Below are 13,135 nucleotides of genomic sequence, written 5' to 3' on the forward strand. Positions count from 1 at the left end.
TTCGCAAATGAAAGGATTTGCAACCGAGAAAATCGATTATGTCTGGTTACGGTTGAAGCATGATGCTACTTCTTTGTGTGAAACTTTTTAGTATAATCTTACGAGACAGTTGCTTGTTACGTAACGAGTAAAATATATGGATCTAATACCGTTGCACGAGGAAGTGAATATTTTCCTCGGTTTTTTCATCTAGAAAGTTTAACAATTTTTTCGAACGAAAATTCTACAAAACGCGAACGAGTGGCTATCTCAATTTTATCAATTGCAACGTTGCAATATTAATTATTGTAATGCACAGATAAAGTGTATTTATTAATTGACACGAAGTCGTATTTATACGTCGCTCAGTTTCTATAACGAATTGCAATGCCATGCAGGAATAAAGCAAAAAAAGTCCAATTAAAATTACGCGTTTTAACTTGCAACTCATCGGATTCTGTGCATTCCCACGCATCATGCGTTCGTTCTCTGTTATAATAATTAGGATATGCTAAAGAATATACGTATGCACAGTATACAGAAAAATTCGTAAGATGGCTAAATGTAAAAAACGTGAAAATTCAAATACTTTCAAATAAACTAAAATTATACCTTCGAAAGCTTTAACGAGGCTCTAACAAATAAATTGTATGCATTTGTTCGATCGAGTTGATACTACGATGTTTCGAAAAACGTTCACTGCTTAAAGCTTCTTCAAACAATTTTAAATTGAATTCACATTCTTCGCTCAATTTCACCTACACCGACGTATACGCTTCGAACCCACCAAGAAACCCCTAGGAGCTTTCAAAATAAATAATCGTAGCACTGAAATTGACATAAAATACTTTTCTTTGTATAATTTATACTACACAACCGTTTTGAACAATTTATATTTCACTTGCGTCGCTTAAAATTTAAATTATCCATCGATTCTAAGATTCGCCCCAATAATTAAAAACACAAACTATAGGTATATTTGACAGCCTACGAAAATCGTCGACTATTTTTGATCATTTAACTATTTTAGAAATAGTATTCGAATTTTTAAACTATTATTTATGATATCGGTGAACTTTACCAGGCAAAACAGTAAAAGCAGCAGGCCGACTGCCGATGATACACGGGCTCCCATGTCTCGTTGGCCACAGAACGTAAACTGAGCTGCAATTCTACCTGGTCCAGGCAATTATATCGGGTGATTTCTCACCACAGAAAACCATTCGCGAATGATATGACAATTTCACACCGATTAGAAGTCTCGATTTACCCGATCGAGCCAGCAAACCTGACTCCTTGTCGACCGAATCTTTCAGCTTCCTCCTTTCTCCATTTATAAAGTTGCACAAGATGGTCGCTCGGCCGAATCGTGCTAAACATCTCAAAGTTTCCATCTCTTATTCGACGATATTGCACAAACCTTTGCCCTCGTTGTTCCTTTTTCAACGGTTTTATCTAAAATTTATCGTATTCCCAGTAATAAAACTCGCTCGTTTTTCTTTTGCAAACTTCCTTCCTTTATTCTTTTTTTTTATTTTTGGTTGGTCGTTCGCTAGTTGGATTTTGCTCAATTAAAACGAGTAGAATCCTCGCGAACTGTTAATTACCGGAATAATCGTAACGTGACATGCTCCTGGTTCTCGTTTGCCAGTGAAAACATAGGGAAAATTGTATTTTTAGTTTTGTTGCTTGCAGCTGGCGGTTCGTGAAAGTGGTTTAATTGCACTGTGTACGAGAATCCGATGAAATACTTTTTTCGCTTGTCACGACATTTCGTTGCAGGATTACGCGTGATTTTTGTTCAATTTTTTGTTCCAGAGACATGGGACAGTTATCGTATGGCATTTCTGTTGCGTACAATTCAAAACAGAGAAAGAAACAAATTAATTCTTCTTACCCCGTTGATGGTTTTCTGGTTTTTTATGATTTAGAATTTTTTCATTATAATTACACGCACATACACAACATAAGTATTATATTTAAACACTTAATAACGTATACGAAACAGATACATGGAATATCTTTTTGAAACGTTCTTCCACGTCGAAAGAAAAATCTTGCAGCATCTTTTTTCAATAGAAGCTAGACATTTTGTAACGATTAATGAAGTAACCATCGGTGGTGCGGTAAATCGATTGCTACTTTGCAATCACCTGTGACGAATTTATCTTGGTCGTGCTGCACGGTTCCGTTAAAACTCTGTCGACGTATTATATACATGATATCGTTATGATTTGCGCTGCGTAAATGTATACGTATCGAGATTAATTATGCACAAGCGTCGTCGACGAATTGAGCGATGCGATTACCGATCGCGCGATTCGTTTCAATCGAGTTATCACTTCCAATCGTCCGTAACAATTATCCGAAACAAATTATTTATTAATTCAAATTACGCGACGAATTACCTTTCCGCGTGTGCTCGTTCCTGTAATTAAAATCATACTTCGCTTCGATTACGTCAAATTTTCATGTCAATAATCAATATGCAAACAAAATTGCTTGCAAAACCGAAAATCGAAATTTTCATCGATTTATTATGTAACAGTTAGACAAATTGACAAACGTTATGCGCGATATAATTATACGTACAGCAATGAGCGTGAGCGAACACTCTTCAAGACAGAGTAACTTTTTTAAAATTCGACCAAAACACCCGATTTTGTTTTAACAGTTAGGAGAATCAGTTTACCATGTCGTGTAAAGAAATGTTGAAACAATTGCAGTTGGTTCATCGTTGTATTATTATATTACAGAAATAAATGTATCGTAATAATTACACGTTTATTAATAACTACATCTAAAAGACGAGAATAATAATTACACGATAATATCATTTTTATCGCACAATATCAAACGAAGAAACAGCGAGTCGAATAGGAAAAGAAGAGAAGAGAGAAGTTCAAACATTTTATAGGAAGTTACACCCACCATACGTTCAACGTATTTCTCTTCGGCATATGTACATCTTCAAGTATGTTCTATTTACCAAACTCTCTAGAACTTCCATCGTATTCCACACCCTCTCGAAAACCCGCCCTTGACGTCCATCCAGACGCACTTGGAAATGCACTTTAGACTTTCATTTTCGCGCGTGACACGGTCACGCTTTAAAGTTTCGTAGCGAAACAGCCGTTTCCCGTTCCATCTGCTTTCGTTCTCCGATGAAAGCGTTTCGGGCTTGCGAAGACACGCTTCGCGTGGGCAGCGAAAATAAAAAGACAGGAAAAAAGAAAAAGTTCCGGGATTAGTTGTAACGTTTAATTAGCGCGTTAGCGGCAAGACGAAGATCGACGAAGGGCTGCGTCGGAGCTTCTGACGTTCTTCCTCCCACGAGCGCTACCATTACGCTTGCAAAACTGTGTTCGTTAACTATCCAGAGGGGCAATCTTCGGCTCATCTTGGGGAATTTATTCGATTCGTGGAAAACGACTGGCCTCGTTCAACGCTATCGCTTCGAGTCCGTCTTGAAATTACCATTCGATGCGGCCATCTTCTTGCCCTTGCAGCGTGGTATTTAAGAAACGGTATCACGGCATTTTTCTGTTTTTATTTCGTGCTCAACCGTGGCTGAGAAACAATGTCGCAATACGAAGAGAAAACTATGAAAAAAAGCGAAGAGAAAGGTTCGACAGCGGCGAGCATATAAATAGCGAAATGCTTGCTCATGCAGATTTAATTAATTGTATTACGAAGGGATGATATCTCTATCTTTTTTCTTTTTTTATCATACAGAATTTAAAAATACAATTCTTGTATTTTAGAACGCTATAACGCATCAACAGTCTAGTGATAATTATATAACAAATATAACATTCCAAATTAAGTTGAATTTTCTATAGGAACTTTTTCCGCTGTTTATATACTCGTTAGCGTGTTGTTGGTCAAAAGTTTCGAGAATGAAATGATTATGTGATAAAAATTGGTTCGAGGCTCGTTGATTGTTGTTAAAAATTTGATGGTGCAGTTTAGTTTCAATTATAATCGGATCAATTGAAACGATATTTTTTTGAAAAGAAAAGGAAGAAAGTGCGTATTATTACTGAAATTTTGTAAGTGAATGCGTGAAATGGAAATGATAAATAGTAATTTTATAACGCTGCTGTAATGTTTCGGTAATAAATTGATAAAAAATGGCGGAGGAAGCAATTTTAACGGGTCACGCGCTCTGTCTGACTTTGAACGACCCTTTTCCCTTCGCATTTCCACGTCATTTCTTTGGCGCTTTACTCGTGTGAATTAACCACAACCTTACTTCGTTATATTCAAACAGTGCGCAAACAGAGTTGTTAAAATACTTGGAAAAAATTATCCAACCAGAGGTTCGAACGTTTTTACCAATTTCTAAAATAAACAGAGATTTCACAACTTCGAAAAATGCCCATTCGTCTGTCAGGGTAATATTACATTGCTGTTTTATAGGTAGAAGTTTTCTTACGCAACAAAAAATCTTTAAGTGCTTTATTAACAAGTTTTAACAGAGCTACGGAACGTGAATTCCATACAGTACCAATGTTTCTATTTCGTATTTATCGTATTATTAAATTTCGTTGCCATTCTGTCCAAGTTCGTTACGATTAATTCCATTATAATTACGCTGATATATTGTGATATACAAAAAAAAAAATAATATTTATCGACATATCGCTCATATCTCATATTTTTATTGCAGCTTCTTAATATTATTGAGACATTCACGTGCCAAAAGTGGTTAAACGCTTGATCGATGGTTATCTTGCGTAATTTCATCAACTTTCTTCTACTTTTCGTTTTGTTACCAATTTGGCAAATAAACAGCTGGATTGTTAATTTTCATGGCGTTAGAAAGAATTAATTTACGAGAAAGGTATAACGATTGCCTGAAATGAAGCAGAAAATAATTTTCGGGCACACTGATTAACTGCTGAATTCGCGAATCAACGTTGTATCTCACGGAGGAGTTTGATAACTCGACGCGTCTGGCTTGCTGTCGCGAGAACAGTCGCGGTATCTCGAGTCGATACTATGGTCGTATTCGTTCAACAGCGCGACAATGAAGCGCTTTAGCGGACCGTGGCCAATTTCACGCCAAGATTTTCACTTTTCACGCCGGAATAATCGTCGCGAGAGATCGGGAGAGAACGAATTCTCGCTTGATCGGCCAACGCGATTTTTTGACTCATTCTACTCGTCCAGATGTTTCGCTATATACAGGGTGCGCCGTTAGAATCCGGACAAAAGAAGTTTTGTGCAGAAAGTTGTTTATTTAAGTCAATACACAAAAACACATGAAAATGTTGTTATATCTCATTTAAAGGGTCCTTGCTGAGAACTTTTATTCTATGTAACCACCCTCTGCCTCTATGACCTGCTCTATTCTTGCTCTAAAGCGCGAGCACGCTGACTTCAACTGGTCGCGTTTAATTGTCGCGAATTCTGACTCGATAGCAGCTCGTAGGGAGTTGACGTTGGGGTGCCTGCATTTATTAGTTTGTCTCTCGATAACGCCCCACACGTAATAGTCCAATGGGTTTAGGTCGGGACTGTTAGGAGGCCAGAAATCTTTCGACCAAAACATGTCCACATTGTCAGAGAGCCAATTTTGAACAAGATGACTTGTGTGAGCAGGTGCGCCATCTTGTTGAAATAAATACGGCCTTCCAGAAGCCGTAATTTCCATCCACGGCTTTATTACTGTCTTCAGGACCTCCAAATAAACCTCCTTTGTGATTCTTTCGCCTTTTTGGAAGAAGTGCGGAGGCATGACGTCGCCCTCACTTGAGACAACGCTCAAAACGTGAACACTTGCTGGAAATTTGGTTTTGCCCACAACAAAATTAAATTACCGTCGATCTTGGGTAGCTAAAGAATTTTATAATTTCGACCGGCGTTCTCCCGGCGCGAAGACTTTCTATAATCGCCGCTCTTCTATCGTATTCCGGGTTTTGCTTAACGAGTTCTGTCATTTTGAGGTTATAGAAGACTTATTGACATATTTAACTAACTTCAGAGTCAATCAGCACAAACATCTGAATTCTAATATGGTGGGAACTACAAATTGAATTCTGTCCGAATTCTAACGGCGCACCCTGTATAAGTGATCGATCTTGGCTCGCGGTAGAAAAATTCTTTTACGATCCTTGTAACTTTGCGATGTAGATTCATAACTCTTTGAAGAGAAAATGCTATTCTACGTGTCAGTGTTTCTGTCTATTTTTCAGGCGAAGAAATATGAAATTTAATAGCAGTTCGAAATTTAATGTACAAAAATAGACATAATGACATTGAAAAGTAGAATATTCCCCTTAATCCCCTTGCTTCTCATTCCCTTGCAAATATATTATACGAGAATTCCCCTCGACAATAATCTCAGTAATTCTAATTTCACAACTCAATTTTCGAAATGACAAACTTTATTTCGAATAACAAACTTTAAGAATCCTTTGAGATACAACTGCTAAATATGTATAAATATCCAGCTAGACGATCGAAATATCGCAAAACGTTGGAGTGCGCAAAGAGATATATTTTGCACCGTACTATCAACATGGATAATCCAGAATTATTATTATCTGGTTTCAAGCGTATCCCATTAGAGCTCATAAAGGGTTTACAAAAGTTACTTCCTCGTCCCTTGCTTGTCGTACAATTTCATGTACAAAAAGTGACGCAGATTTCTGTAGCAGGTTCCATGTATTATCGTTCGAAATATTCGTACCAAATGTCATATATCGCATATTAAAAATATTCAAAGAAACGTATCGGTAAAGAAAGACGGACGAAGGAGTCAGGGTTCGATAAAAATTAACTTAACAATTATAATAATTTTTATGCACTTGTAGAAAATTTAAAAGTGTATATAATAAATATGGGAAATGTATAACATATTCAAGGTATAATACTTGGTATGTAAAACAAATCTTTGCATAGATTCTACTTTTTTTAGTTGCATTTATAAAAATACCAATTTACATAAATATTCGTAATTTGGTCATAACATTATGTTTGTTACTGTATAACGCTATATACGTTGATTTTAAATGTTTAAACTTTCGTCATAAGTAGGGAAATAGATTTCTTTAAAAAGGAATTGTTGATTTTTGCTACAAGTTTGTAAATATTTATGTAATAAGCTAGAGAAATAAGGAAGCTGTTTTTTGGCATATTTTCTAACTGTTCTACTAAAATTTAATGAAATTTTATAAACACCCAATGAAATTTAATTAAATCCGAAAAAAATCAGTGGGAAAAATTCAACCTTTGCTTTGACAGCCGAATTTTTTTGAATAAAGATAGTTTCTTGACGCTTGTTCGTATATGTTTAACAGACTTTACTAAAAAGAGATTAACTGACATTTGCATAGGCGATAAAGTTTTGTAATTGTTCATCGTGATAAATAATAATTTATCATGAACAACGTAGACTTCATTTTGCCTTGCTTTCTACTGAACTTGCACTCGTTACTGCTGTCACCTCGAACAGTCAACGAATATACACAATTCCATACACCTGCCTCGCTATTTACGCGCGTGCATTCTGTTTCTACGTTCGACTACTTCCTCCGAATGTTCTTATGCATTTGCATTAGAGTTCTGAGAACGATGACATGTTGGTTCCCTTGAAAATTTCATCACGGCGAAAGTGCACAGTGACTTTCGGCCTCCTGTTTCGAATCGATAAACTTCGGTTCAAATTAAGGGCTAAAGCTACTTAACGTCTCATACGTACAAATTGCGATTTTATTATAATTTCTATGCATATCTTTTATACACTGTGATCTTTAATTTGATCAATTTTAAACGATGAATATTTTGTTGCGCAATTTATTTGAGAATTATTTAATATTTTACTGAATAATTATCGAAAATAATTTTTACGTCCAAGGATGTATAATACATGTATAACGTACCATAATCTTCAATTCTAAATTCTTCTAAATTCTATACAACGGATTAAGAGTTTTCTAAATTGTCATAGATTAATCGTTTAAATGTTTTTTAACGAATCTTTGAATCGTTTTAAAACGCGGATATTCGCTGTCATGACTAGCTGAAAAGTTAATCTTTCGAAGCATAAATTCATATTTAGAAAACATACTTTATCTCCTGAGAATTTAATGACCGCTGCTGGCGAACCATTTCTTCCCTGATTCGTGTCCACCCTTCTTTCCATATTTCTTATCGTGTTGATGATGACTATCGTGGCCTTCAGCGAGCTTGCGACCCTTCTGTTTACGATGATGATGACCCTCCTCGTGCTTCTTCTTTTTACCATGCCGATGCTGATAGATATATCAATTAATATCAAATTTGAAAAGTTTAGAAACAATTTCTTACGATTTGGATAAATTAAAACTGATGCACGAACGATAAATTTATCAGAAAAGAAACCAATTAATTTCTTTTAGGTAAAATGTTGCACAAGAAATTATCATTTTAACAAACCTCGCGACGAGCAGAGTCCGTATGTCCTTTCTTCTCGTGTCCACCCTTCTTGCCTTCGTGTTCGTGGTGGTACCCTCCATGTTTCTCGTGTTCCCCATCCTCGTGATACTCATCGTAAAAATCGTGCTTCTTCTCATACTCGTCCTACAACACTCGTCTCGTATCATAATTTCTTAATAAAACTCTTTGTGCTTAGAGAAATACATTTTTCTTAAGATACCCACGTATCGACTTTAGAAACTTTTATCCACCCTATGTATAGTTTCTTACTTGAAAATCTTACTAGAAAATCGTAGAGGAATTTCCATCGAAAATTCGTCAAATTAATTAAACGACGATCGAAGTATGTAATTTATTATTTTTTAAATAAAAACCTTCCTAGAAATGATACTCGTTTCGTATCATAATTTCTTAATAAAACTCTTTGTTCTTGGAGAATTACATTTTTCTTAAGATATCCACGTATCGACTTTACAAACTTTTATCCACCCTATGTATAGTTTCTTACTCGAAAAGCTTACTAGAAAATCGTAGAGGAATTTCCATCGAAAAATCGTCAAATTAATTAAACGACGATCGAAGTATGTAATTTATTATTTTTGAAATAAAAACCTTCTTAGAAATACTGTGCTCTCCTTTGGTGCTGTAGCCTTTTTGGTGTTTGCCCTCCTCGTCGAATTTCGCAGCTTTCTCGCCTTCTTCGCCATGGTGACTCTCGTCATAATGATCCGTCTCCTCGTGTTCCTTCTCCTCTTTCCCCTTTTTCTCGTCGTACTTTTGCTTGTGGCCCTCGTTGTCATGGTGGCCCTTCTCACCCTTGTCGAACTCATGGAAGACCTTGTAACCCTGTTTCAAGCATTCGTGATCGATGAAACAGACATCCACGTTACAAAGATACGATCGCACAACAAATACGGGCAAAATGTCATACAGCTACAAATTGCTACAAACTGCGGATTTCCATGTATTCATGGGAGATTTAAAAATGCAAAATTGCATCGAATGCACGTAACATGGAAAATTATACAAAATATCCAAAGTACCGTGCTGCCTATAAAATATAAAACAACATATTCTACCAAGGATCTACTCGGTCAATCATACTCTCAAAAGATACGAATTTGCATAAAAATCCGCGGTCTACTCGTCGCTATAAATATTACAAAAAAGAATTAGAAAACAGCAACGTTATAATTCGTAAAAGAGATTGGTTTGAAAGAAGTGAAAGAATTTTCTCTGAATGGTCACGTTGAAAAGAATTTTTTGGCCGAATAACGAGTTCGTTGACGACTTAATTGCCTCGTGGTCAGCGGCCCATGAAACGAGCGCGAGAAGCAATATCGAAGGGTGCGTGTACCGGACAAAGGGGCGAAAATACCATCTCGTCGTTACGGAGAATTTCCCGGTGAAGAAAGAAGCGCCGTTCGGTCTCTGCAAAGATGTCGTTCGCGCAACGACGACCGTATAATAAATAATCCCTTAAGAACACCGGGTGGACGCTAATATTACGGGCGATAAAAAGAGAAGAGTGTCTTGGACGTCGACGATGACGAGTACGGCTGCAGGAGAAGAGGAGTGTTGCATGCTACCAAGGAAATTTGTTACAGCTGTGATATTGCAGCCAGATTATCAATTAACGCCGGAATATTACGGTTTGCTGAGTTTATGATGAAATTACGATGATATTGGAGGTATTTGAAAAATTTGGAGAAAAATCTAAGGAGATAAAAAATAAGTATTTACACTGTTGTTTGCGAGTGTACGATTAACATTAACGCGTAAATTAACGAGAAGTTGATAAATTGAAGCAACGCTTGTTATCGTTCTGTGCAACGAAATGATTATAAAATTCAATCGTTTATTGAAGATATTAATATTGAGTTGTTATTGGAAGTCTTCCTTGTAGTATCGAAGCATTTTACGAGTATTCTTTTATAATTCGCAATAAAGTATTTTTTTATGTATTAATAATGATTCTTGAGAAAAGGTCGAAGAAATAATGGATCTTGTTACTGCATCTTTATGACTTTTACTATAACGTTAAACCATTTCAACGAGCATTCTTTTATCATATTCTATTTTAAATGTACCGTTTGTATGTTAATTTATTTCCACTGGTTTTTTCAGGGAACGATAAAATTAATTCATCGATAACGATTTGTATAAAAACTGCAAAAGCTTCTATGGAATCGTTCGATAAATTTAAAAGGAATATTCTGATCTCATTATTACACCGCGGACATTTATGCGTTTGTGACAAGTGTAAATATGCAAAAATCTGCAAAAAGAATGTACAAATGCAAAAATATATGAAATATCGAAAGTATTATCAAACTTAAAAAATAAAATACACACTTTATTTATCTGCATCTATGAAGATACGAATTTTCACGAATATCTACAATTTATTTAACGTAAAAACAATACAAAATAACGTCATGCTTAAAACATCGTGTTTTCTACTTTCTTCTTTTATCCTTCTTTTAATAAAACATTTTGATAAGAATTTTTACGAATGTGTAATTCGTAGAAGCTGTTGAACAATTTTGTACGAGAGATTCGTTTGAACAATGGTGCTATACCTTCTCACCCTTCTCGTCGTCAACGGTATGATGATCTTCCTCGTATTTGGTGCCGCCGCCCTTTTCCTCTTGCCTTCCTCCACCTGTTTGAATTAATTACCGAGTAAATCTTTTCACCCTTTGCCGAAAATTTCTCAAGAAATTCTCGAATTCCATGAAAGGATGGTGTTAATTGCAGTTATTAAGGTTTACCGAGTAACTGAAGGCGTTCTATTTCGGTATTAATTAAGTCTACCGTTTCTTGCATCGAGAAACGAATAAAACAAAGGTGACAATTACAAAGAATGATTCCTGTGATCTCTCGGTCGCTTAAAACATTAGCCACGAACTTTTATTATTAATTTAATAGTTTTGTAAATCAAGGAATATTAGTTTTGGATCGTATCTTAAAATAAGAGACGAGAGAATTATTTTAACAATACGATTTAATTTACTTTCATTCGCTTTAAGAAAGTTGCTTCTGCAAATTAATTAATGCCTATTGTGAATAAATTCGTTGACTTTGAAAAGCGGATCTCTCTCAGATAATGATTTATCGTACGTTAAAAAAATAATTGAACAAACTACTTGGAAAAGTATGTATATAAAGGTATTTACCACTTTCTCAACAAAATAACGATTCAAATATCGAAGCAACTGCGAATAGACTTCTTGAAAACTGTTACTTGCCTTCGTGTTCACTAGCAGCTACCTCGAGATCCTGCGTGTGTCGGAAGTTCACAGAAACATCGTCGATCTTCTCATCGCCAAACGAATTACCAATCAGAATCGAACCGATTGTCAAAACTAGAACGAATCTTGTAAAACGTAATATCTCGCAACGTATTGCCATCGCGTATAGAAATATACAAAAAATAAAGAAGAATCGTAAATCTCGAAAGCAAATATGTAAATTAACGATGCAAGAGAAGTCTCGTTATTTGACGATGGGAACGAAAGCAAACACTGAAGATCGTTTGGATTCGGTCGACAGATTTATTCGAGGCGTAGTTCCTCTCTCGCGTTATTTTCCTTCCCGCTCTGTGTCCGATGATCGCGTTTTTCCGACACGAAGAAAGTTCGCTTCCGAATGAACGATGAAAAAAGATGCTTTCACTCGATCCGCTCGGCGATACATTTCCCATCGGTTGACATCGATTGCTCGTTAAACGCAATCGTTTATCCGCTGTGTCTATTCAGAAGGTTCATCGACATACATATTCTTTTAACAATCCCAAACGCTTTCCCTCATAGATAGTCGTTGAAAGAAGATCGCAGAGTTTCTTTGCGATATTCGAATGGATCCACGCGTTTATTTATTTTTTCGTACTGTCTTTCCTATCGTTTTCTATTCTTTGACAAGATCGATACGGAGATTGCGAACTCGTTTTTACATTGGCTTTGTATGATAATTTCTATTCTACGAATTTTCTACAAAAATGTGGCCTCCTCCTCCTGTCTCCTGTGGCCATGTGATCAAACGAAACGATACAATTAGACAGCGACGAAGATTTGTGCCACGCAGCAAATATTACAGCGAATACTCTGTGCTCTTTTGTCATAAACGCAGAAATATCCGGAGTCTATCGATGAGACAACGCGGGTCGTTTAATACTTTGCTGGAGTATTAGAATTTAAATGTTTCTGAATTTTGTTATTTTTATCTGCGCCTGCGTATCGTATTATACTTTTACTATATTATATTCTTGTTTTTATATATTTCGTGTTATAGGTCACGACGTAACGGAGTTATGAATTTCGTTAGCAGCCAAAATATAGTAGTCACGCTTCGAGTTTCAGGAAAATGAAACAGACGTAAATACACGCGAGCATGAAACTAAAACCTCAGCAAAGTCATGCGAAAAGTTCGACTCTAAAGCTCAAACCTGTCCTGAAAACGAAGGAACGAACGAATAATATCTGAAAAGGGGTACGAGAGTTTAAGGAAAAAAGATCAAGGACTTTTTAGATCTCTTCAAGATCTTTTGACGAACAAACCATAAATCTTTTTCGTATTATCATTTTACACATATATCTGTTTTTGTCTTAAAAATGTTTGCCGGTATTTTTGAATAAAAATGATCAATATCGCCATTGATATAAATCAATACGGTAACCATTTATACGTCATGTAGCATGGTGTTTAAAAAGAGAAGCGTGTTATTGGCATG

At 36.0% G+C, this 13,135-nt stretch overlaps 1 protein-coding gene across 1 annotated transcript; it reads right to left on the minus strand.

Annotated features, from left to right (window-relative positions):
* Window positions 1-7,975: 7,975 nt before the first annotated feature.
* Window positions 7,976-11,817, minus strand: LOC132914132 (putative eggshell protein). Its single transcript, XM_060972969.1, has 5 exons — window positions 11,655-11,817; window positions 10,986-11,068; window positions 9,016-9,249; window positions 8,404-8,547; window positions 7,976-8,240 (listed from the first exon to the last, which is right to left on the minus strand). Exons 1-5 carry the CDS (start codon window positions 11,815-11,817, stop codon window positions 8,073-8,075), a joined length of 792 nt encoding a protein of 263 aa, XP_060828952.1. The 3' UTR covers window positions 7,976-8,072.
* Window positions 11,818-13,135: the final 1,318 nt, after the last annotated feature.

This window comes from Bombus pascuorum, chromosome 14 (assembly GCF_905332965.1).
Source record: "Bombus pascuorum chromosome 14, iyBomPasc1.1, whole genome shotgun sequence".
Taxonomy (NCBI): domain Eukaryota; kingdom Metazoa; phylum Arthropoda; class Insecta; order Hymenoptera; family Apidae; genus Bombus; species Bombus pascuorum.